Here is a 25273-nt window from a genome sequence, read left to right on the forward strand (position 1 = left end):
ACTGGGGGTTGCGATTTTGGTAGAGGGTCACTGGGAACTCTGGGATCGCCCACTCGAGCCTGCCCATTTTCTTCGGTAGTCCAGCTCATCCTCTCTACTGCCCAGGGGAGAAGTTCCAGGGACAGACTTTGTATCTTCAGAAGGACCAAAAGAATATGACGTTTCTTGAAAGATCACTGGCACCACCTCTTTAAAATGATCCGTTTCGGGGGTCCAGCAAAATAACAGCTACAGAGGCCAGAAGTAGTTTTGCCCGTACAAAATATGGCGGAAAGCTTTCTCGTCTCCAAGGGAACAGCACGTAATGAGTCAGAGCGGTGGAATTGCTCTGCGCACGCGCAGGAGCACACGCCGCCGGAAGACTGGTACCCTTTAGCACGCAAGCGCAGAAGGCTCTTACGTCAGCTGTGTTGTGGCAATGGTGGAGAAGAAAACTTCGGGTAGGTGAGCCCCCAGCTGTTGGTCCCCTAGCCTCCTCTCAAAAACGAACCTGGTCTAGGATTTCCTCATTCAGTTATTAGTCTGAAATCCCTCCCTCGGCTCTCGGGCCCTGACTTTGGGGCAGCCCCCTAAACTATCCAGTCACGTTTTAGTCACACCTGCTGTAAGCCGCGCGTTGGGGATGGAGAAAGGAAAAAGATCCTTAACATTCCAAGGAACTGGCTTTCTAAGAGCAGGGCAGACACGCAGACCTGCCATTGTATTTCAAGGTGAAACATGCTCTGGTAGAGGGATGCAAAACGCCTGGGCACAGGGAGGAGTGGTATCCAACTCAGCTTCTGGGAAGGGGGGACCTGGAAGGCTTGGACAGAAAGAAAACGCTTGGACCGAGTCTTGAAAGTTACGGTTTCGCTCAGTGCGGGTGCGTGGGGACTCATTCTCCGCAGCGGGAACCGCACGTGCCAAGGTAGGAGACCATGTGAAAAGAAACGCTTAGAAAGCATAGCTCAGGGCGTAGGGCTTGCGGAGGAGAGAGGCTGTGGAAAGGCTAGGGAGGGTTACCCTTCAAAAGCATTATATACACTGCCGAAGAATTTAAACTCTGTGGAGAGGGCGGTGGACAGCCATCAAGGGCGTTGTTTTTTTTTTTTTTTTTTTTTTTTTTTTTTTTGTCTTTTTTGCCATTTCTTGGGCCGCTCCTGCAGCATATGGAGGTTCCCAGGCTAGGGGTCTAATCGGAGCTGTAGCTGCCAACCTACGCCAGAGCCACAGCAACGCAGGATCCGAGCCGCGTCTGTAACCTACACCACAGCTCACGGCAATGCCGGATGGTTAACCCACTGAGCAAGGGCAGGAATCGAACCCGCAACCTCATGGTTCCTAGTCGGATCCAGTAACCACTGCACCAGGACGGGAACTCCTCATCAAGGGCTTTTAACGCAGAGTGCGGTGACCAAAACAAATTTACCTCCTAGAAAGCAGTCTGGCTTCAACAAGGGAGGATGGACTGGAGGGCCTAGAGCAGCCCTGCCTGTAGAAGTTTCTGGGACGATGGGAATGTTCCTAACAGCACTGTTCAGTACGGCAGCCAATGGCCACATGTGGCTATTAAGCACCTGAAATGTGGCTAATAGGATTGAGGAACTGAATTTAAAATTTTATGTTATCTTGAGAGTTCCCCTGTGGCCTGGTGGGTTAAGGATCCAGCATGGTTGCTGTTGTGGCTTGGTTCACTGCTATGGTGGGCGTTCGATCCCTGGCCTGGGAACCTTCATGTGCTGTGGGCAGGGCCAAAAATTTTTTATGTGTGTAATCTTAGTTAATCTCCCTCTAAATTTAAATAACCTCATGTGATGGGTGGCTACTTTATTGTATAAGGCAGGTCTAGAGATTGGAAGGCCGGTTAGGAAGCTGTTGAGTAGTCTGGATAAAAAAAGATGAGGATCAGAACACTCTGCCTGATTGCCTGGTAATAAATCCAATCATGTCATCTTAAAACCCTTCACTGAATCTCCATCCCTGAACATAAAATCCCCAAATCCAAATTTCTTTAGATACTTAAAGACAAGATTTTTTTTTTTTGTCTTTTTAGGGCCACACCCACAGCATATGGAAGTTCCCAGGCTAGGGGTCGAATCAGAGCTGTAGTCACTGGCCTATGCCACAGCCATAGCAACACCAGATCCGAGCCAAGTCTGCGACCTACACCACAGCTCATGGCAACACCGGAACCTTAACTCACTGAGTGAAGCCAGGGATCGAACCTGCATCCTCATGGTTACCAGTCAGATTCATTTCCACTGAGCCACGATTGGAACTCCAAAGATAAGATTCTTAATGGTCTGCATGACTTCATATCCATGCCCACCCCACCCCCCCATCACAGTTTATATACCATCCATGTAGAACTTTTAAAAATGTATTGAAGGCACTGCAGTCTTTCCTCCAGGCCTTCTCTCATGCTGGTACCAAGGCCTAAGAAACCCAGCCATCTCCTCCAACCAGGCTAACTTTTGTGTATCAGTCAGGCCTCAACCTAGACTTACCTTCCTCTGGAAAATCTCCCTGACTATCGCAAGACCAGGGTAGGTGTTTTTGTCATGTGCTCCGTAGTACCTTGCACTTGCGTATCCTAGCGTGTACTGCGGTGCTGTATTGTGCTTGTTTGTTTGATCATTTATATTCCCCACCCGCCTGTAAGCTCTGGTCCTATTCCCAGGACCCAGGGCACCGCCTGGCACTTGGAAGAGAGGCAGTATAGTGCAGTGATCAAGAGGATGTTTTTTGATGCTGGGTGGTTCTGGGTTTGTTTTCTTACCCAGGTGCTTATTAGCTGTGTGAACCTTGGACACATTTCTTAACCTCTGAACTCCAGTAAAAAGAGGATGATAATGATAACTATCTCACAGGATTGTTGTAAGGGTGAAGGGATTCCACTTGTGCAAAAAGCTTAGTACAGGCATACTTCAGAGATATACTGTTTTGGTTCCAGACTATTGCAATAAAGCCAATGTTGCAATAAAGTGAGTCACACAAATTTTTTGGTTTTCTAGTGCATATTAAAGTTCAGAGGAGTTCCTGTTGGGCCTCAGCGGGTTATGAACCCAACTAGTATCCATAAGGATGCGTGTTCGATCTCTTGCCCCACCCAGTGGGTTAAGGATCCAGCATTGCCGTGAGCTGTGGTGTAGGTTGCAGACACGGCTTGGATCCCATGTTGCCATGTTGTGGTGTAGGCCGGCAGCTACAACTCCGATTCGACCCCTAACCTGGGAACTTCCATTTGGCATGGGTGCATCCCTAAAAAGCAAAAAAAAAAAAAAAAAAATCAGTTTACACTATCATCAGTTAAGTGTGCAATGGCATTATATCTTTAAAAATGCCTGTACTTTAATTTAAAAAATTACATTATTGCTAAAAAATCCTGGCCATCATCCGAGTCTTCAGCAAGTTGTAACTTTTTGGTGGTGGAGAGTTTTGCATCGATGTGGATGGCTGCTGATGGTGATGGTTCCTGAAGAATAGGATGCCTGTGGCAACTTCCTTCTTCTTCTTCTTCTTCTTCTTTTTTTTTTTTTTTTTTCAGCTGTACCCGTGGCATATGGAAGTTCCCCAGCCAGGGATCAAATCCAAGCTGCAGCCATGACGTACACCACAGCTGCAGCAATGCCAGATCCTTAATCCATTGCATCACAGTGGAAACTTCAGCAATTTTTAAAAAAAGAGACAACAATGACCTTTGCCACATCTAGTGACTCTTCCCTTAAAGAACAAATTCTCTGTAGCATGCCATGCTGTTTGATGGCATTTTACCCACACTAGAACTTCTTTCACAGTTGGAGTCGATCCTCTCCAACTTTGCTGCTGCTTTATTAACTAAGTGTATGTAATACTCTCCATCTTTTGTTGTCATTTCAACAGTCTTCACAGCATTTTCACCAGAGGTAGAGTCCATCTCAAGAACCCACTTTAAAAAAAAAACAAAAAAACACTTTTCATGGCTCATCCATAAGAGGCAACTTCTCATCCATGAAAGTCTTATCACGAGATTGCAGCAATTCCATCACATCTTCAGGTTCCACCTCTGATTCTAGTTCTCTTGCTGTTTCTACCACAGCCACACTTACTTCCTCCCCTGAAGTCTTGAACCCCTCAAAGTCATCCGTGAGATTGGGCATCAGCTTCTTCCAATCGCATGTTAATGTTGATATTTTGACCTCTTTGCATGAATCACAAATGTGCTTCATGGCACCTAGAATGGTGACTCTTTTCCAGAAGGTTTTCAATTGACTTTGCCCAGATCCATCAGAGGAATCACTATATGTGGCAGCTATAGCCTTATGAAATATATTTTTTTAATTTTTGAAATGTATTTCTTAAGTAGTAAGACTTGAAAGGCAAGATGACTTCATCCATGAGAAGCAGAATGGATGTTGTGTTAGGAGGTGTGAAAAAAGCAATCATCTCGTCGTACTTTTCCATCAGAGCTCTTGGATGACTAAGTGCATTGTCAATGAGCAGTAGTATTTTCTTTTCTTTTTTGGCTGCACCCACTGCCTATAACATTTCCCGGGCCAGGGATTGAACCCTTACCACAGCAGCAATCCAAGCTGTAGCAGTGACAACAAATCCTTAACTTGCTAGGCCACCAGGGAACTCTGAGCAGTAATATTGTGTGTTTTTGTTTTTATTTTATCTAATGTATTTATTTATTTTTGCTTTTTAGGGCCACACCCAAGACATATAGAAATTCCCAGGCTAGGGATTGAATCGGAGCTGCAGCTGCCGACCTACACCACAGCCACAGCAACACCAGATCTGAGCCGCGTCTGCGACCTACACCACAGTTCACAGCAATGCTGGATCCCCAACCCACTGGGCAAGGCCAGGGATGGAACCCACATCCTCATGGATACTAGTCGGGTTCGTAACCTGCTGAGCCACAACAGGAACCCCCGAGCAGTAGTATTTTGAAAGGAATCTTTTGTCTGAGAAGGAGGTGCCAGTCATGGGCTTCATAGATGCAGTAGACCATGCTGCAGACAGATGTGCTGTCATCCAGGCTTTGTTGTTCTGTTTATAGAGCACAGGCAGAGGAGATTGAGCCAGATTCTTGAGGACCCTGGGATTTTTGGAGTGGTAAAGGAGCACTGCCTTCAGCTTAAAGTCATCAGCTCGTTTAGCCCCTAATAAGAGAGTCAGCCTGTCCTTTGACGCTGTCAGGCCAGGCATTGACTTCTCCTTTTTTTTTTTTTTTTTTTTTTTTTGTCTATTGTCGTTTTAGAGCCACACCTGTGGCATATGGAGGTTCCCAGGCGAGGGGTCTAATCGGAGCTATTGCTGCCAGCCTATGCCAGAGCCACAGCAACGCCAGATCCTTAACCCACTGAGCGAGGCCAGGGTTCGAACCTGCAACCTCATGGTTCCTAGTCGGATTCATTTCTGCTGCACCATAATGGGAACTGCATCTCCTTCCAGTCGAAGTCTGTCTTGTCTCCGTGGAAGATCTGTTGTTTAGTGCAGCTGCCTTTGTTAATCATCTTAGCTAGATCTGGAGAACTTGCTACAGCTTCTACATCACCACTTAACTGCTTCACCGTGCACTTTAACGTTTGGGTTTAGCAGTGGGACTTGTGGGTGGGGTGCCTCCATTTGGAATGGAGGGGGCAGTGCCCATACAGGTACGATCGAGGGTGGGCTGATGGATGAGCATCTCTATATGTGGTGGCCCACTTCCTTTGAGGTGGGAGATGAGATTGCTGAGCCTAAAGGCAGAGTGTTCAGTTCCCAGTGGAGTCTGGAAGCCCCAAGTGTATATTGGGGTCTTGTCAGTAGGGTTGTGTGATTTCGGCCAGCAGTGAGAGGGATCCAGGAAGCATTTCGTTGGCTGGGCTTGGGATTGGGAGGACAGGCTGGATCCCAAAGGGTAGAAAACAGGCACGAGCGACTGACATGGTAGTCTTCGTCAGCTGGGAAGGGAGCCACCCAGGGGGTGATATGCTGGGAGAAGATACAGCGGCCAAGGGCTTGGAGACTAGGATGAAATCAGAGAACTGTGGTCCCCAGCCTCCCCCCGCCCCACATCTTCCCAACACACTGCCCAGAGCCAAGGCCACCCCGCTTCTCTCCTCTCTGTGCTCCCTTAACCTTTCCGGCCCTGCCTTCTAGTTCGCTCCCAGGACCCTGGACAGCGGCGGGTGCTGGACCGAGCGGCCCGGCAGCGCCGCATCAACAGGCAGCTCGAGGCCTTGGAGAATGACAACTTCCAAGATGACCCGCACGCAGGCCTCCCCCAGCTCGGCAAGAGGCTGCCTCAGTTTGACGATGATGCAGACACTGGTGAGTCGGGGGTGGGGGGTAGGGGGGTAGAAAGGGAGGGCCAGGGGCCGGAGAGGCAAGGCCGCAGGGAACGGAAAGAGCCTGCCCAGTTCAGGGTTGTGGAGGGACATCAGCCCGGGGCATGGAGGACCCTGGCGCTCCCCTGGCCCCTTGACCATGAGCCCTCCGCTTTTCCTTTCCATGCCTTGGTTTCCTTTCGTGTGTGTAGAATGAAGAAGGTAGCAGATAAGCTCTGAGATCCTTTGCAGCTCTGCCATAAGGCTCGAGATTTAGGGAGTAAGGAGATGAAAGACGGCCCGATGGGAGAAGTGGGGGGCGGGGAAGGATGAGAGAGGCCGGCTTAGAACCCAGGTGGCCACAGGGGGCATCAGGGATGATGAGACAGAGAAGATGGTGCCTGTCTTGCCATGTGCTACGTAACTAATCGCTCTTGACCTCCAGGAAAGAAAAAGAAAAAAACTCGAGGTGATCATTTTAAACTTCGCTTCCGAAAAAACTTTCAGGCCTTGCTGGAGGAGCAGGTGAGAGGGGCTGGCTGGGGGGGACCCCACAGGAAACGGACAAGCCTGCAGTGGTCCTCGGCCCCGGTGGACGGAGGGTGGGCGGAGGAGTCACAGAGCCGTCCCTTTTGTCTCTGCAGAACCTGAGCGTGGCTGAGGGCCCCAACTACCTGACGGCCTGTGCAGGACCCCCATCCCGGCCCCAGCGCCCCTTCTGCGCTGTCTGTGGCTTCCCCTCCCCCTACACCTGTGTCAGCTGTGGTGCCCGGTACTGCACGGTGCGCTGTCTGGGCACCCACCAGGAGACCCGGTAGGTGGGGGCCCCCTCGAGTCCACACCCCCTCACTCCTACCCCCACAGCCTCCCGGACCCTCTCATCCTGGGATCCTTCTGCCTGCAGGTGCCTGAAGTGGACTGTGTGACCCTGGGCATCCCTGGAGAGGAAGGCCCTCTGCCTCGCCTGGCCTCGGAGAGGGCATCCCTGAAAGAGGAGCCCACTGACGCGTGTGTCATACCCTCCAGGGAGGCCAGCCCTCCGAGTGCTGTTGTAATAAAAGGCCCCATGCAAGGAGGAGCCAGCCTGTTTGGTCCTGGTGTTTTGGGGGTGAGGCTGATGGGTCCCCTATCTTGTGTGCTCACTGCTCTTGTGTCTTTTCTTCCTACCTGTCAATGCCCTCCCCCTGTCTGCTTCTCCGGGTCCCCAACCATGAAAGATTTTGCTCCATTCTCTTGCCACGCCCATGTCTGCATTTCTTGGCTGCAGCTGCCGGCCTGTGCCACAGCCACAGCAATGCTAGAGCTGAGCTGCACCTACAACCAGCGCCACAGCTCACAGCAACGCCGTATCCTTGACCCATTGAGCAAGGCCAGGGATTGAACCTGTATCCTCATGGATACTAGTCGGATTCATAACCCGCTGAGCCACAGTGGACTCTCCCTTGGCTGCTTCTTTATGTCACTAGGGCGTGGATGATGATTGATTTAGTTCCTTTATTTTTGCTTTTTGGTTCTCTGTTTTCTCTGAGTATCTTTTGAGTACAGCTGGGACCCAGACTGGTGACAGGGAAGTGGAGCGAGAGTTGGGCATGGGGTATAGGAAGATACTGCAGAAGGAGCCAGCCTTGTCTTTGTCCTCTGGTTCTTAACCAAATGGGAGAGACGGGGCCCTTGTCCTTGGTGCCACTCACCTGAGGGAACAGTTGTCCTTAGGAAGCCCCTCTTATCAGGGGTTGTGGTATGTGAAACTATTAGCAGCAGAGAAAATCCAGAAATTTCTAGGAAGGGTGGGGCAGTTCATGGTAATGAGACCTCCATTCTTGCTGGCTCTAGATGCTGTAACTCTTCCTACACTACTCGGGCTTCTTACACTCACACCTGCAGGTAGACTGCAGGCTGTAACCTATGTCATAACATAGCAAAGCAGGTGCTTAGGAAATATCTGTTGCACAAATGGCCTTAATGCGCTGTTAGTGACATCCAGCCAAGTCAGTGTCGGGGACCTTTTTTAGGCTCTTCTCCCCACTTTGGGGGATATCCTTGGGGTTGGCCCAGATGTTCCCAGTGTCTTCCTGAGGAGCTGTTTTCCCCTTATCTGGAGACTTGTGGTTAGTCCAGTCGTATTGGTGACGGCTCTGTGTTGAATAATGGTGAGGACAGGGTTTAGAGAAAATCCTCAATGTGTAAAACTGGTATTAAATTTCCATCAAAAGGTGGCACTTAGGGAGTTCCTGTTGTGGCGCAGCAGAAACAAATCTGATTAGGAACCATGAGGTTTCCGGTTCGATCCCTAGTCTCGCTCAGTGGGTTAAGGATCTGGCGTTGCCGTGAGCTGTGGTGTAGGTCACAGATGTGGCTTGGATCCAGCGTTGCTGTGGCTGTGGCTGTGGTGTAGGCTGGCACCTATAGCTCTGATTCGACCCCTAGCCTGGGAACCTCCATATGCTGCAGGTGCAGCCCTAAAAAGACAGAAAAAAAAAAAAAGGTGGCACTTTGTTCCCTTTCGCTGGGATCTGGGAAGGTTTACAACTGCTTGGACCAGTAGACATGGTAGAAGAGAGATTGTGTGACATTCAAAGCAAGGTGGTGAGAGGCAGTACAGCTTCTGCCTTGTCTCTAGGATACTCACTTTTGGAGGCCTCAGCTACCATGGAAGAAATCCAACCATCCTGAAGCCGCCATGCTGTGAGGAAGCCTAAGCTACACCAGGAGGCCACATGCAGGTCCTCTCTTTGATAAGTTCAGCTGAGCCAAGTGTTCAAGCCATCACAGCCCAGGCCTCTGTCATAGGAATGAAGATGCTTCCTGATGGGATTCTAGCCCCCAGGCCTCAAGCCACCCTCAGCTGCATGATTCTTCCTAGCTGTGCCCTCAGCAAAATGGAACAGACACTGACCACGTCTGCTGTGCCCCGCCTAAACTCCTGACCACCAGAATCTGGGTGTCTAATAAAATGGTTTATGCCATTTAGCCTTGGGAAGGCTGGTTATGAAGCAGTAGTAACAGGGACAATCCAGTTTTCTGGCTGCTCACTCTTGGCTTGGGTTAATTGTCTTGCTCTCAGGAAGGGAAATTTTCCTGGATCCTAACCTTTTGATCTTTCCCTCCACCAAGAAGTACACTCCAGAAAGAAAATAGAAGAAAAGGTTCTGTCTGGGCTGAGAAACTCTTTCTCTACTTCACTGTGATCACCTTCATTGGAACTCCTGTTAGATTTCCACTCAGCACAATCTCTTTGGATTATTCCTGAAATAGGTGACATGAATTTGGAGAGCTAGGCATTCTGGGAAGCAGGCCAACTGCGTCTTCAGTCTTGGACAAGCCTTGGGGCCACTACTTATTATTCGTGTAGCTTGGACAGGTCATATTACCTTTCTGACTCTTGCAACAGCCACCTCCTAAAAACTGCGAGGAATAAATGAAACTATTCCCTAGCCCAGTGCCTGGCGTCTGGCGAGGACTCAGCTGTTGGCATCATGGCCCAAGACCTAAAGCAGTTTGTCGCTGAGCTCTGTCAGAGCCAGTTCCTCAAAATATGGCGGATTCCTGGAGTAGCCTTAACCCCTTGCCCATTACATGGCAACGAGCTGTTTGCATTTCTGTCCACTCCTGGACTGTGAGTTCTGGGAGGATAGGGGCCACATGGTGCTGCTTTAGCTTCTAGCAAAGAAGAAAATACTGTTAAAAAGGGTACGTGTAGCCCTTAGCTGTGTGACCCTGCACAGTGGACGAAGGAATCAAAATGTAACCCCACGGTCATATTAAGGCACATGTTCAATGCTCAAAAGCGAAACTTGACTCAGATTAGTTTTCTTGAATGGCGGAGGGACGAGACGAGGCGGGCCCGTGTCACATGGCCCGGGACCTGTCCTGGACACGACAGGTCCGCACTGGACTGTTCACAGCGTCCACACTTTGGTACAGGCCTTTCCCCGTGGACTTTGGACTTGGCCAGGGGACATCCGCAAATGGCATGAAAGCAGAGAACGAAGGGGGTGCTGGGAGGATAAACAGATCTTCAGACCATTGGCCAGGGAACCCCTTCTGCAGGGAACAGGGCAAGAGGCATGAGTGTTTCTGGCTGGAGCCCAGTGGGAGCCCTGCTTCGAACGGGTGTCCCAGCGAGCGGTCCACTCATGGGGAGGGCGCGGTTGTGGAGGAATAGTAGGAAATGGGATTTGAGGATGGGCTGCCGCCAGGCAACCTGCTAAGGTGTAACTGTCTTTTGTTTTTCTGAAGCCCCTGGGAGCTGCCAGGGCAGGACAATGACCCCGCTCATCAGGACAATGACCGGCAGGACAATGACTGGCTTCTCATCCCGTCTTTGTGACCCCGCCCCCAACGCAGGATGAGAAGCTCCCTTAGGGAGATTCTGTAATGAGTCCAGGTGAGAGAGGATGAGGGCCCGACCCGACCCGACACCAGGCAGTGAAGGGGAGACCTAGGTAGGTGTGAAAAACCCCGTGGAGGGGGAGTCAATAGGATTTGGCAGCCAACTGAGGGGAGGTGGCGAAGAGGAGTGAAGGGAGAAGCCACAGACGACTGAGGTTGTCAACCTGTGTGACTCAGAGGCTGGCATGACAGGAGCTGTGACTCTGAGGGAAAGAGAAATTTGCTCAGCCTGGTGAAAATGCTCGGGCTGCGTGACTTCTGAAGCTCGGGGGAGGGGGGCCTCTGCATCCCAAGAGAAAGCTGGCGTAGGTGATGGGATGAAAGAGAAAGAGGAGGGTTCAAGGTCAGCTCCCAAGCCACCTCCAATGACTGATGGCCGTGTTCAGACGGCAGGGGATGGGTGCTGGGGTAGGGCCCAGGCACCCCCTCCCTCCTCTGCATGCCAGGCTTCTTTCTCACGGCCTGTTTCCTGTCTCAAGTAGGGACCTGCTCTGCTTGGTACTCACTGGACTTGTGCCAAGACTGCCCATGACCCGGTGCCATGTCTGAGCTGGACACCATGGAGGCGCGTGCACACACACACACACACACACACACACACACACACCCCCCAGTACACGCGCCTCTGTGAACAGACCTTCAGTGCCTTTTCTGTAAATTATGGAACCTTCCCCAGAAAAGTGTTCTTGCACGAGGTCTAGTTGATTTGACACTTTTTTGTTTTGTTTTGTTTTTGTCTTTTTAGGGCTGCACCTGCTGCATATGAAAGTTCCCAGGCTAGGGCTGAATCGGAGCTGCAGCTGCTGGTCTACACCACAGCTACAGCAACACCAGACCTTAAGCCACTGAGTGAGGCCAGGAATCGAACCCATATCCTCTTGGGTCCTAGTTGGGTTCGTTAACAGCTGAGCCACGAAGGGAACTCCCAATGTGACACAATTTCAAAGTGCTTGGCAAATTCTGATATTCCACTCTCAGGCTCAGGAAAAGAAACTCTGCTCTAGACCAGCTGCTCTGGGCGGCCCCATCATAGCTGTAAGAGTGGCGCGCTCCAGAAATCACTTGCCAACTCCTCTCCTCTCCTCTTCTGCTGGATGGGATGGTCCAAAGGCGATGGAGAGGAGGACAGGTGACAGCTTGGGTCCAAAAGCTGAGGTGACCCTGGGTACCACCTCATGCACCCCTTGCGGGGCCAACTGCCTCATGACACTTTCAACCGCCACCATTCCTAATACAAATTTATTTATGAATGTCTATACCGACTACAAACACTCGGGGACATCTCCAGCCCCCGTCATCGCCCAGAGCCCAGACTCAGAAGGTTACGATGGGTCCAGTCTCAGGGGCCAGAGGGAGTTCTCAGGCGTCGTCGGGTTCTTAACCAGGGAGGATCCAGAGGGCCAGCCGACGGAGGCGTGGCCAGGGCGGAGCTCCGACCGGGGAGGCGGGGCCTGAAGCCAGAGCTGGCGAGGCTCCAGGGCATGGGGCGGAGCCTGATGCAAGGCTGGGCCCAGAGCTTGTTACAGGGAGTAGGGACCCGCGCCTGCAGCCCGGGGGTTCCACTGGGAGCAGTAGGAAGCGAATGTGGTCCACGGGCCAGGCCTCCTATACGTAAGCGTTTTTCCCATACTTGCCGAAGCTGCTGTCGCCGTCTTCATCCGAGGCTACGGCGGGCAAGCGGGCAGTGAGGCTGGAGGCGGGCATCGGGGCCTTGTAGGGAACCCGGACGCTGGTGGAGGGGGAGAGAACCTGGGTCAGAGGGAGGTGCGGCCCTCGGGCCGCCCCCCACAGTGCTCCTTCCCTTACTTGGCTGCTGGGTCGTCGTCCTGAGCGCAGCAGCAGCTGGAGCAGAGGCAGATGCCGCCCAGGATGGAGAGCAGGGAGGCGGTCCAGCCCAGGTAGAGCGCGGGGCCCAGCTCATACCTGGGGACGAGGTCGAACAGGCGGCACTAGCTTGAGGGTCTGGGGCTAAGACCCCCCGCTGCCCCCGTGGGTGGGACTTCCACACTCACTTGGTCCCCGGATACAAGGGGTCGAAGAAGTCCCGGGTGATGTTGAAGGCATACCAGGAGATAGCCACCATCCCGCAGACCCCTGCAGAGGGAGAGGGGGACGGCACTAGGCCCAGCAGAGGAAGGGGCGGCCCAGGGAGCAGAACCGGGCAGCAAGTCCAAGAGCAAGTTTATTTCTACCCCTTTCCTTTTCCCTCCCCAGCTCATGACTCATGTTTCCTAGTTCACCCGCGGGCTGCTCCACCCAGCACCCAGGACCCACCTGCAGCCCCCTCGCTCCTGGTTAGTCTCCCATGCTGCTCCTCAGTCCCCGCCGCCCCGGCCCTTTTCCCAGACCTGTTTTGTCCTTCCTTCCTCTAGCGCCTTGGCCTTGACTACATAGTGTCCTTGCTGGGAATCTGCTCCATCCTCAAAAGCCCAAGCAGTTTTCCCTAATCAGCCCTGCCGGCCTGACATCCCTTTCCTTGGCCTCCCAGAGTCCTCAGAGCTGGACCAAGCCATTACCACTCGGAGCTTCAAGGCCTGAGGCCAGCCAGGCCCCTGGACTACAGGCCGCTCCAGGGAGCTTGTCTTCCTGTGAGCCACCTGCCCTTTCTGAGCCTGTTTCCACATCTGGAGAAAAGGAAGACCCGCCTTGCCTCACAGGCTTGTGTGGTGATGTGTGCAGAAACAGTCTGCAAATTGAGATGGTGAGTCGCTGGTACTGTGATTGTGCACAGCGTGTGTGTGCCCACGCCCATCCTAACTGGTCTTCCCAGCCAGGCTGAAAGCTTGGAGGGCGGACACTCTCCCCTCCGGAGTCCCTCCCACACCTAACTCATGCCTGGCTCCTGGGGGGCAGAGGAGATGGGGGTGGGCTCCAGAAACATTGCTGATGGACTGATTGTGTAGTCGAGGGATTTGATGAGGATGGCTGGGGGTGGGGTGAGCTGGGAGAGAAGGCAGGTGTTAATGCAAAGGGAAGGTGAGGCAACCCTGGGGGTCTGGGCCAAGGGCCACCCCCATCCCCATGGCAGTGCAGGGTCCCCCCATCACCTTCCCCCAATTACCGGCCAGTATGTGTAGGGCCCCTGCGGTAGCCGCCAGCTTGGTTTTCCTGGAGAGCTCCAGGCCCCCAATGTTCGTGCAGCGCAGCCCCACCATGCCCAGGAAGAGGCCCAGGAAGCCCAGGAGGATGGCGGTGATCATGAGCGCCCGGCAGGCCTGGATGTACCCTGGGGAGGTGGGGCGCAGCCATGAGTCCCAGAGCTGGCCCTGCCCCGCCATCTGCTCTCCTGTCTACCACAGAGCCAGCCCCTTATAGCACTTGCTCCGGCCTCAGTCCCTAAAAGCCCTCGAGTCCTCTTCTTCCCCTTCGGAGCCCATCCAGCCTCAGGGGTCAGGCTGATGGCTCACAACCCCCTTCCTCCCAGGAACTCACCTCCGTCAACAAGGCTCAGCGCTTCCCACCCCTCCCCCCTGCACAGGCTCACTTGTTACAGGGCTTCTCCAGGTAGTGCTTTGGCCAGATAATGCCTTGTTCAGGGGCACCCCGGCATTGTAGTCTGTTTAGCAGCATCCTTGACCTCGGCCCACTAGATGTCAGTAGGAGTCCCCCCAAGAGGACAATCAAAATGTTTAGATATTGTCAAAAAATCACCCCTGGCTGAGAACTGCCATGTTCTGCTCTGTACTACACGGGGGCACCCCTGCTCCCCCACACCTGCTAGCTCATGCCTAGTGCCTAGTGCAATGTGGGACATCCTAAATGGAGCCTCTTCCTGGAGTGAACGACAGGGGGCAGCAGTGGCCTGCGGGTCACTGATTAAAGGGCCGCTGCAGATTTGGGGTGGGGGGCACCTGGTCTCAGGACCAATCCAAGCCTGTCCGGCTCAAAGGCTTTCAGTGCCTCTTCCTTCCTTCTCAAACCTGGAGGAAACGGCTGCTTCCCCGCCTTCCTCCTCCCCTGTCTTTGATAGTTGCCAGGCACTCTCAAGGACCTTGCACCCCTTTCCTGGAGGGGCGGTGCCAGGAGGATGTGAAGTGGCCCAGAGTTGGAGAGTAGGGAGGAGGGACAAAGTTATATGGGAGCATTTTCTCATCCCGGCCACTCCCCTGGAGTTCCCCACTGTCTCTCCCTACTCACAGCCTTTCCCCATCCATCCATCCATCCATCCATCCATCCATCCCTCCATCTCCTCGTCCCCACCAGGGGCAGACCAGCTCCAGATCCCCAGGGAGCTCTTTGAACAAAGGGAGATTACTGAAGGGTCTGTAAGAGCGTGGGCTGGGCGGCTGAGGGGTGAGTAAATGACAAGACCCCTCCCCAGACCAGAATCAGCCTGGGAATTATCAGCTGCCTCTGGACTCAGATGGATGAGTCTGGATTCCAGCCCAGCTACCAGCTGTGTGGCTCTGGGCAGGTCACCTTGTGGTTTTCCAGCTTCCATAAGATGAGGTTACTAACACTGCCACAGTAGGGCTATAAACGGCACTGAAACGGTGCATGCAAAGCACCTAGCACGACGACGCCTGGACCTCAACTCCCCGCAGCTGTGCTGTATGCCCTCCCCCAGCACCTCGCACCTCCTGCCTCTCACTCGCTCGCAACACAAGAGGTCTCAGGCCGAAGTCCAAGTGGGGCCTCTCCTCACACCACGGTGTGGTTGAGGGGTTGGTGAGGTGGGGACGGCCAGGGCTGCAGGGCAGCTGCCACCAATGTCCCTTCTGGCCATCCAGCCTTCTGGGTATCTGGCCCAGACTTTTATAAAAGGTTTTTTTTGGGGGGGGAGGGGTCCTGGATGGGATGACTGCATGAAGCCCCTGCAGCTGCCTCAGGAGATTCTGGGTACAAAAGATTGGGGGCACAAAAGACCAGACTCCCTAATTGCTCAGGGCATCTTTGACCTTCACAGGGGTGATTTTGTGGTGTGCTGGCCTCAGTTCCTTCCCCCACCACCCAGCCCCTGCAGTAGGGGGTCTGGAAGAGCACCACGGCTCCAGGAGCACCCAGTGAGGGCGCTGAGCTGCACTGCTAGGCTTCCCAGTCAGCCCCTCTTGGCCCACCAAACGGTGGACTAAGCAGTCCCCTGGGAGGTAATGCAGGCACTACTCAAAGGCTGAGCAGGGAGCAGGAAGGTGCTCCAGCCACCAGTGAGAATCTTTCTGGTCAAAAGAGCTATTAGGCTCCAGCCTGCCAAGAACCTCCAAACGTGCGCTGCCCCGAGAACCCCAGCCACATAAGCACACACCCCTGCTTACAGTGGACACTGAAACGTGCAAGAGGAGGCCTTTTAAAACAGCCCTTTAGAACTTGCCATGGTGGCAAGACCAGTGCCCCAGGGGAAGCCTGCCCCAGGGGAAGCCTAAAAGGCTATGGAGATTTCTAAGTATCTCAGCCCGCAAGAATCCAAGATGGGGTTTCCTCTTCACCCCACAAGCTGCAGCACTCGCAACCTGAAACTAAAATGTAAACTTTTTTTTTCGTCTTTTTTAGGGCCTTGCCTGCAGCATATGGAGGTTCCCAGGCTAGGGGTCGAATTGGAGCTGCAGCTGCTGGCCTACACCACAGCCATAGTCATGCCAGATCCAAGCTGTGTCTGCAACCTACACCACAGCTGACAGCAACGCCAGATCCTTAACCCACTGAGCGAGTCCAGGGATCAAACCTGCATCTTCATGGATGCTAGTCAGATTTATTTCTGCTGAGCCACAACGGGAACTCAAAATGTAAACCTAATTGAGCACATATAGCTGCTAGCATCATGTTCACATTTTGCACATTTTATCTCATGTAATCCTCAGGACCACCCTGTGAACCAGGCCTATCATAACCCTGATTTTCAGACGAGTCAGTAAAGCTCATTTTATCATCTGCCCAAGGCACAGAGCCAGTCAACTGCAGGTGCTGAGGCCGGCACTCTGACCCTGCTGCCTGCACTTGCAACCCCAAAGACAGAGGGTCATCTAAGAGCAGGGGGCCACGTGTGACAAGGTGGCCACTGCAGTCCCAGACAGAGGGTCGCCCACAGCACTCTCGGCTGCAGGAACCCCGGTCTCCCAGATGGATTGGGCCTCCCTGAGCTGTACGGCACCCCCACCCACCCCGGGGTCTCTCCAACCTCCCGCCTCCGTCAGCTCCCCGCCCCGTACCCGAGAGGGCCAGCATGGACGGGAACTCCCAGCAGTTGTAGACCCCGAGGGAGTCGGTGGCGCAGCTGTACCAGAGGTTCTCGAAGATGGTATTGGTGGTGATGACGTTCCCGTGCACGGTGGACACTCGCCAGCTGCTGTGCGGCAGCGTCACCCCCAGCAGCACCAACCCCAGGGCTGCCATGAAGAAGCCGAAGATCTCCACAGCCACCGACATGGTGGGAGGCAGGCCCCGCGGGCAGCCCGGGCCCGGGACAGGGGGAGGGGCTGAGCCCCAGGGGACTCGAAGGGGCTTTGGCTGAGGAGGGCGGTGGAGGCAGGCTGGGGACAGGGGGAGGCAGGCTGCAGCCTCTGCCTCTTCCTTGGCCCAGGTCTTCCCTCTCTCCAGGCCTCTCTGCTTCCCCACAGGTCGGTCAGAGGAATGAGCTGGGAGCGCTGGGCAGCTGTTGACGAGGAGATGGAGGGAATAAACGGAACGGGCCAAAAGTCCACCCCCTCCCCCCAGCCTCTGGGCTGCCCTGGGCTCCCCGCCCCACGAGGGTGGGGGGAGAGGACTTACCAGGGAGTGACTAACGGATGCCATCTGCCAAGGAGGGGCTCCCCTGGGAGGCACTGGGAGCCGCCGAGGGGAAGCAAGGGCCTGCCTTTGACTCGGCTTTCATCGGGGCCAGAGAATGGAGTCAGAGGAACAAGGAGAGGGAAGGTGGCTGAAGAGTCAGGAGACAGAGGTGGAGGCTGGCGGCAGACCGCTGCACCTTCTGGTGGGGAAGGATGGAGGGAGCCGAGCCACCCCCTCTGGATGTTGCTGAGAAGAGCTCGAGAGACTCAAAGACCTGGGGCTGAGGGCATGGTCTCCAAGGAAGTTTAAGGTTGAATAAGGAATGGGGTGTCTGGGAGAAACCCTCAGCTCTGGAATCCAACCAACCTGGGGTCCAACCAGGTCCCATCATTTACCAAAACGACCCGGCCATGAAGTTTGAGCCCCTTGAGCTTGCTTCTGCTTCCGAGAACTAGAATTATTACTGGTCACTTCGTAGAACTGTGTCCACAGATCAAAGCTCCCCGCCAGATGAACTGCTTGATTCTTGGTGAATGCCCTGGGTCTGGGTGCCCTCAGCCTGGGGTGAGACCACCAGGAGGTTGCTTTCCTCTGAACTTCAACTTCCTGAACTTGAACTCCCCCCTCGTTGGGTTGATCTTTGACTCTGGGCAGTAAGCTTGATCTTGCCGCCAAAGGGCCCCCAGGGGGATAAAGCACCAGCCCAGGTCACGATCCTGCACTAATCTAAGCAGATCAGAGTTATCAAAACTGTCACCAGCTCTATTAATTATGGCAGATTAGAAACCTCCAGGTCCACACCCTAAGCTGAGCACCTGTCCTGGCACAGACCCATTTCCTGACCCAAGGCCACAGCTGCCACAGTGCTGGTTCCCTTCTGAGCTGGGGCTCAGTTCCAAGGGGGTCATCCTTCCTATGCCCAGGCAGTCACATGGGACATCACTGAGCTGAGGTGTAGCCCCCCACCGCCCCCACCCATAAGAGGCTCCTCCGTGCCTCCCCTCTAGTGCCTCCTCCCCAGTGGCCCCCAAGCTGGGCTGGCTGGGCTGTGGAACGAGAGGCATGCAATGAAGCAACACGAGGCCATGCTGAGCCTGGCACGGGGCAGGGGTGAGTCTGGGGCAGAGCAGGCTGGATGGGGACTGGGTCCCACCCTTCCATCTACAACTGGGATGCCCTGGGCTCCTATCCCGTCCCAAGACCTCTGCCGACTCCATGCCAAATGCCCATCCCCCCCCCTCAGTGGTCCCCTCCCCTAAGGAGAAGGCTGGGGAGGAGGAAGGGGAGGCCACAGGAAGACAAAGGGAGGGAAGGGTGGAGGTTTTGGAGGAAACTGAGTGGGGGCCCCCCTGGTGTGGAAAACTCCGCGTGCTGTGAGGCAGCTGAGTGGGTCAGAGGAGAAGGGGGACATAGACCCTTGCCTGTCCCTTCAGCTCTGCCCTTCCCGCCTCGGGTCACTGCTTTTTCTCGAGTCTAAGGCCGTGCAAAGGCCGCGTCCCTCTGCGTACCACTGCCCAAGGACGTGGCTGGTTGGGGGAGGAGGAAGGGTGAGGGGTCTGGGCTGCTTGGCAGATGAAGAGAAACCCCACACCAGCCTGCAGAAGGAGGGCACAGAGCAGGGGAGGCCTGTGCACGACCCCCACCCCTGGCACCGTCCTCGACATGGACACAGAGTCCCAAGCCAAAGCCCAGTTTATTTACACTTGTCCCACAGCACATGATTTGGGGCTAGAGGACAGGTCTCGGGGGGAGGGACTGAAGGCCACAGAGGACAGTGCCGGGGTGCAGGGGAAGAGGGACGGGGGTCAGGAGGGGTCTCTCCAGTGTCCTCCACGGGCTCCCATGTATCCCCGGGCAGAGGCGGAGATGCAGTCTCGTTCAGGATTTGGACTTGGATACAGCAAGTCCAATGAGTCCAGCCAGTCCGGCCACGCCCAGGGCCATGCCTCCAACAATGGCCATGCCCACTAGTCCATCTGGGGAGAGGAAAGGGGAGACCGTCAGGAGTCCAAGCCCACTCCCTGCGAGGCCTCAGCCGCTGCCCGCTGGTCCTCCACGGAAGATGGGCGCCTCTACATGGAGGCATGGGTGAGGGACCCCAGGGCTGGAGAAGAAAGGGGGTTTGAGGAGGAACTGCTTGCAGGGCATCATCTGAAGAGGGACCAGAGGGCCCAGGCAGCGGGGAGGGAAGGGGACTTAACAGAGCTGTGAGGGACCTGGGGGTGCCTGGGGGCAGGAGGGTGGGGCTGGGAGGGGAAGGAGGAGAGGGGCGGAGCGGCGCCTTCACCTTTCTTCATGGCCTTGTCAATGAGCCCTTCCAGTTCCTTGGCCTGGTTGTTCTGTGGCTCTGTCTGCAGCAGCCCGCGCACATACTTTAGGGCCTTTTCATATTCCTACGCTCAGGGAAAACAAACACCCCCCTCAGAATTCTCTCCCTCGGAATTGGCCCCCGGGCTCCTCCCTCTCCCTCCACCGCTCCTTCGCTCCAGCCTCACCCGTGGAGTAGAGTCCACAAACCACCCCAACTGTGTGGGGGTGATAAGCCGAGGGAGATAACAACCCGAGGCTTGGGGCTGCACCCCCGTGCTGACGTCATTGCTCCCCACACCCTTGGCACCCTGTCTCTCACCTTCCCACTGGGTCCTGACCTGCTATTACCTTGCACCTCTGTAACCCACACCCCCCACCCGCCCCTGGCTTAGCCTGGAGGAGAGACGAGGAGAGGGTGCTTGGTCACCCAGGTGAGAGGGAGGGGAGAAGGGAGCTGTCTGCCTTACCTTGAGCCGGTAGTTCCCCACGGCCAGGTAGAAGACATAATCCCGCTGCTCCTCTTTGCTCCCTTTGGGTAGCAGCTCTGTAGGGGGTGGGGGAGAGGGTGAAAACCCCTTCTCTTCCTTTCCTAGTGCCTGTGTCCCAGAGACCCCTTCCACTCCCTGAATCCCTATATGATCCTGGGGGAAAGTCATGTCCTGAGCCTCCATCTCAGCTCCAGTCTCGAGGCTTCCCAGTCAGAGCCTCGTGACAGCATGAACCCAGACTGCCCAATGCCCTGGTGATCAACATCCCACTATCAACACAGGAGTTGACTGGTTCATTCAAAGTCAACTGAAAGGAAATCAAGGCTCCACTGAAGCCAGGGTTCACTCAGTTGTGGCACCTGCTGTGTATGTTAACTACAGTTGCTTGCTGCTAGACGTGTTCAAAATAAGTTTGCACTCCTTCCCCCTCTAAAAAATCAGTTCAAAACTCCCTTTCAAGTACCCCTCAGAAAGGCCCCAGCTGACTCTCTTAGTTCAGTGACTTCCCTGAGGCGTATGTGTTCAGTTGTACTCTATACACTTGAATTTCTTGCTAAGTAGTTTTGCAGGTGTTTATACATCTTCCCAAGTGTCTGCACTATTTCCTCAACTAGACTGGCAATGTTTAGAGACCCTTTCTGCTGCAGAGGAAACCCAAGAAATCCCAATTGGCAAAGTAGACAAATGGAGGCTGAAATTATTTGCATTAAGGAAGACTCTTACTTTTATGGATTTACAATAGGCATCCTTGGCTAGTACACTGTTTGCTTACACACCATCACCTGACCAAGAGAAAGGGGGGTACAGAGAGATTTAAGGGTCAAGTATGGTAGGCTCTCACCAAATGCTGACCCATCCAAAACCACGAGAAACAGCATTCTGATCAAAAGAGCACCATCTGCTCACAGGCTTTTGGGATCATTTTCTATACTTCTTCCATGGGCCCCCTCAGAAGATTTTCAACAACCACTGCTAAATAAGCAACATGGTGGGGGGCAAAGAGCATGGGACTAGGACACACAAGACAGGTGCTTCTAGTCCCAATTCAGCCATTAATTAGGCAGCTGTGTGACCTGGGACAAGTCATTTTCCTTGTGTCTAGACTACCAGATCACCAAAGTCCTGTGGGGACTGACAGGCCATGACTATTTGGCAAAATCAATGATGAGGTGGTAAGTAGCCAAAAGTATATATTACAAGAAGTCAGGCTAAGCATAACCCTTTTTTGCTGTGAGTTTACTGGAAAATAACTGTGAGGTGACTGGTACTTTGAGGTCCCATGTTCTAAAAGGATCCCAGTCCTTGAGATGGAGGGAGTGAAAGAGGCCAGTGGTGGTAGAGGGTGATGGCAAGGGAGGGCTGGGGAGCCAGCTTAGCACCTCACCCTCCAGCAGAGCAAGGCCTTTACGGATGTCATCGTTGTACTTGCTTCGCACCAGACACCAGGCATATTCAAACTGCGTGCTCTTGGACACCGAGCCTGCTGCCTTCTCAGACTGAAATTTCCTTTCAAATTTCTGCCACAGGAGAGGAGAGGAGTCATTTAGAAATGAAGGGGGTAAGCCACTCTCTATCAGGACCTTCGTGTCCCTTTCCTCATTACCCTCCATCTTTCCCTCTGCCACATTTTCCTTGTCGGTTGTGGGGTCTAGTATCCCTGGTTCTGCCATCTCCATCCCTCGGCCCAGGCATTCTGCTTCTTAGCAGTGGGCTGTCTGTCTCCTTGGATGGTCCCCCCTCTGCTCCCCTCCCCCTAGTGGCACCGAGTGGAGATGCCACCTGGTGGCAGTTCCAGGCACCGCTCCCGGAGCAGCTGACCCCGTGAGGCTGAACAGTAAACAAGCTGTCAGAACTGCTCAACAACAGCCCACGCACTCTCTAGTCGGAGACTGCTTCTCCCATCCCCACCCTGCCGGGTTTGGACCCCTTCTTATCTGCAAAACAGGAACAAAAATAGTGCCTACCTCCTACTAGAGCTACAAAGATTGAGATATCCCCTGCCAGGCACCGTGCCGGGTTCAGTGAGCAATTTATGAAACTTTATGGTGGTCGCCCTGTTACCATGCCACGAGAGCACTCAAAAAACAGGTGCTCCCTGACCTCCTAGATCCTGCACGGACCCAGCCCCCATCAGGCTCCAGGCCCTGAATCTGAGGCGTGGTAGCACAGGAAACTACATCTCACATTAGCCTCTGGGGCAAACTGGAACCTCTAGGCAGCAGCCGGACGCTGCAGGGGCTGCCGGGAACCGTAGTTCGGCTTCCCAGGGCAAAGCTGATGCTGGGAGGAGGGTTTGGCCCCTACCCCACTCTCCTGAGGGCCCGCCCTTCCGAATCTTCCTGTTCCCTCCCTCGGGGCCGGGCCTCACCAGCAGATCCTCCACAGACACCAACTCGTTCAGCACGGCCTCCATGGCCGTCGGCCTCGCAATCCTCACTACTCAGACGCTACTGTGCCACAGTCTCCATGGCCCACTGACAGGGGCGGAGAGCCATTTCCGGCGTCCGGCGGAAGTCAGACCCCCCCCCCCCCTGAGCAGAACCAATCGCTTTACGTGGCCGACTCCGAGCCCGCCTTTCAGCCGGCTGGTGGGTGGGGTTACTGATGCGCATGCTCCAACAGGTCTCGCGGGAGCCGGCTGCGTCCTCAAGACTGTCTTCGAGGGTACTCTGCGTGCGCCTCAGAATACTGAGGTTGCCTCAATAAAGTCTGAGACTACGTCTTGGTAATTGACCCCTGGACTGATAACAGCGTAAAGAGAAGGTGGGGAACTAGGCATGGATCACATAATTTTAGGGACCAGTCTAATCTACCCTCCGCCCCTCAGCTCTCTCCTCTGAGGTACCTAGGACGCTAGCGAATACGTGACCTTTCAGTACCTGTAAGAAAATTATAACTAGTACCAGAGTTTCCAGGGCCCCTGCTGCCTCTTACAATGCAAGAGGAAAGAAAATGGATCTGTTAAGCGTACACCCAGAAACTGTGGTGGGGGTTGGGGGGGGATACTATGAATGAGAATTTAAAGAAAAGCTGTTGTCGTTGCTTGCACAGAGGGTCCAATCTTTTAAATATTATTTGATAGAGCATCCTCTGGGTGTACCCAAGGAGGAAAGGCCGGCCAAGTGGGGTTATGGGCAATAAGGACCTTGACAGTGAGAAGCAACAAAGCATGAAAAGGGGAAATGCTGCTGGCTGCTCTGGCATCTGTGTTCTGTGCAGTGAGGGGACTGGGTAGGTAGTGATTTTCAAATTCTTTTTACCTTGACCCTCAGTGCTCTAGTAGACATGTGAATATAAGTTCCATGGACAGAGACTATCTTGTTTGTCTCTGCCGTCTCCGGCTCCTAGCACAAGGTAACAAGTAAATCTTTGTTGAATAAACAGGAAATAAAGCCAACAACAGTAATGAAGGCAGTGCACATGCAGGGGATTATCATCCAAACACCTTTCCTGTTCGCAAAGCCCCTTGAATTTATTTCCCCCTCATAATAGCCTTGTGAGTTATGTAGGCAAATTATTCTTCTCTGTTTGGCTTGGACAGTTGAAATGACTTTGACATGAGCTCAGTAAACTTTGAGAGAAACCTTAGTTTAGGGAACTGGCTCCAGAACAGTCAAGGAGAAAAATTTGCATTCATTGAAAGACGTATTGAACACCTAATTTTGGCTGGGCCTTGGGGTAGGCAGAGAGAATAAAAAGACATACCTAATATGAGGTAGATGGGTGACAACAGGAAACGGCAAGTACTGGCAAGGCAGGGAATATAAGAAAGCAGAAGGGCATTATGTCTTTTTGCCTTTTCTAGGGCCGTACCTGAGGCATATGGAGGTTCCCAGGCTAGGGGTCCAATCGGAGCTGTAGCCGCTGGCCTACGCCAGAGCCACAGCAACATGGGATCCGAGCCGCATCTGCGACCTACACCACAGCTCATGGCAATGCTGGATCCTTAACCCACTGAGCGAGGCCAGGGATCGAACCCCTAACCTCATGGTTCTCAGTCGGATTCATTAACCACTGAGCCACGACAGTAACTCCCAAAAGGGCATTATTTCTATCAGGACGTTACTCCCCTTGGGTGACCTGCTGCACCTTATCCATTTTTGTATCTGTTGTAGCTCTTTGCACAGGCCTGAAACATGGTAAGAGCTCCAGTGGGGTTTGTTGAATGTATATTCATGGGGGGAAAAAGAACGCCCACATGGCTTGATTCTGTGCCAGTGAAGAGATGCTAAGTCTGAGTTTGTGTTTCTTGGGTCATAATGTCACCATCTACCTTGGATCACAGAGTTAGTTAATAAGTAGGGCCTGTTGATTTTACATCCAAATTATGTTTCTCCATCTTCTTCAACCAGCATCCAAATGCAAAGCATTGTTATCTCTGCCATGAGAGACACCTGACAGCCAGTTCACTGGTCCCCTGCTTCCATTCTTGCTCTGTTCCTTATCCATTTACCACCCTGTAGTCAGGGGGACCTTATAAAGACACAATCCTCAATTTATCTGAAACCCTAAAATGGCTCGTCATTGCCCTTAAAACAATGGCCAGAATCTGGTAACAGAGCTTACAAGGTCCTCTTTAGTCTGGTCCATGCTCAGCTCTCACCTCATCTCTTCACCACTACCTGTCACTGTACCCCAGCCCCACAGGTCTTCTTTCAGACAGGAACCCCTAGTGGCTATAGATCCTCTGCACATGCGGTCTTCTATATCTGAAACATCTTTCCCCTCATTGCTTATATGGCTCATTCATTCATTGATGATTTAATTCATTCACTAGATAAGTTTTGAGAACCTACTATGTGCTAGACACTTTAAGTGCTAGGGATCAGCACAGAATAAGGTTCCTGTTCTCACGGAGCTTGCATTTTAGTGGGGAAACAGAAAAAAAAATTGAACAAGTAAATAATCAAAGACAATAATGGCAGGAGTTGAAAGTGCTGTGAAAATAAATAGAGAAGGGGATGCTCTTGGAGGAGAGCTCAAAGAAGCCCACTCTGGAAAGGTGATACCCCAGCAGAGAACTGAAGAGAGTGAACGAGTGCCATTCAAGTAAATGGTGGAAGAGCATTCCAGGCAGACAAAACAGCAAGTGCAAAAGCCTTAAGA

At 53.4% G+C, this 25273-nt stretch overlaps 3 protein-coding genes and 2 long non-coding RNA genes across 9 annotated transcripts in view; 3 read left to right on the forward strand and 2 right to left on the reverse strand.

The window, feature by feature from the left end:
* The first annotated feature begins 400 nt into the window (after positions 1-400).
* Positions 401-7353, forward strand: ZNHIT1 (zinc finger HIT-type containing 1). The gene is made up of 5 exons (XM_021086262.2): positions 401-440; positions 6109-6279; positions 6721-6800; positions 6920-7089; positions 7180-7353. Exons 1-5 carry the CDS (start codon positions 419-421, stop codon positions 7199-7201), a joined length of 465 nt encoding a protein of 154 aa, XP_020941921.1. The 5' UTR covers positions 401-418; the 3' UTR covers positions 7202-7353.
* Positions 7354-10566: 3213 nt separating this feature from the next.
* Positions 10567-13369, forward strand: LOC146404380 (uncharacterized). Its single transcript, XR_014839617.1, has 2 exons — positions 10567-10662; positions 13156-13369. It is a non-coding gene; the product is annotated as an uncharacterized LOC146404380 (long non-coding RNA).
* CLDN15 (claudin 15) lies at positions 12188-17232 on the reverse strand. Its single transcript, NM_001161643.1, is given in 5 exon segments — positions 12188-12396; positions 12474-12590; positions 12680-12761; positions 13729-13893; positions 16811-17232. Coding segments are annotated over 5 exon segments (705 nt in total). The 5' UTR covers positions 17028-17232; the 3' UTR covers positions 12188-12272.
* A 1811-nt stretch (positions 17233-19043) lies between these two features.
* Positions 19044-22666, reverse strand: FIS1 (fission, mitochondrial 1). The gene is made up of 5 exons (XM_021086263.2): positions 22536-22666; positions 21552-21684; positions 20147-20223; positions 19657-19762; positions 19044-19345 (listed from the first exon to the last, which is right to left on the reverse strand). The coding sequence occupies exons 1-5, from the start codon at positions 22578-22580 to the stop codon at positions 19248-19250; spliced, it is 459 nt and encodes a 152-aa protein (XP_020941922.1). The 5' UTR covers positions 22581-22666; the 3' UTR covers positions 19044-19247.
* Positions 22667-22790: 124 nt separating this feature from the next.
* LOC102164200 (uncharacterized) overlaps positions 22791-25273 on the forward strand; it is a 32029-nt gene continuing 29546 nt past the window's right edge. For all 5 annotated transcript variants that reach the window (XR_014839616.1, XR_014839614.1, XR_014839615.1 and 2 more), the window contains exon 1: positions 22791-22930. This is a non-coding gene — a long non-coding RNA (uncharacterized LOC102164200). The remainder of the gene's footprint in view (positions 22931-25273) is intronic.

The sequence above is a fragment of the Sus scrofa genome, chromosome 3 (assembly GCF_054392235.1).
Source record: "Sus scrofa isolate SSC_HxYL_T2T_F1_AM1 chromosome 3, Sscrofa_HxYL_maternal_Yorkshire_Landrace_v2.0, whole genome shotgun sequence".
Classification (NCBI taxonomy): Eukaryota; Metazoa; Chordata; class Mammalia; order Artiodactyla; family Suidae; genus Sus; species Sus scrofa.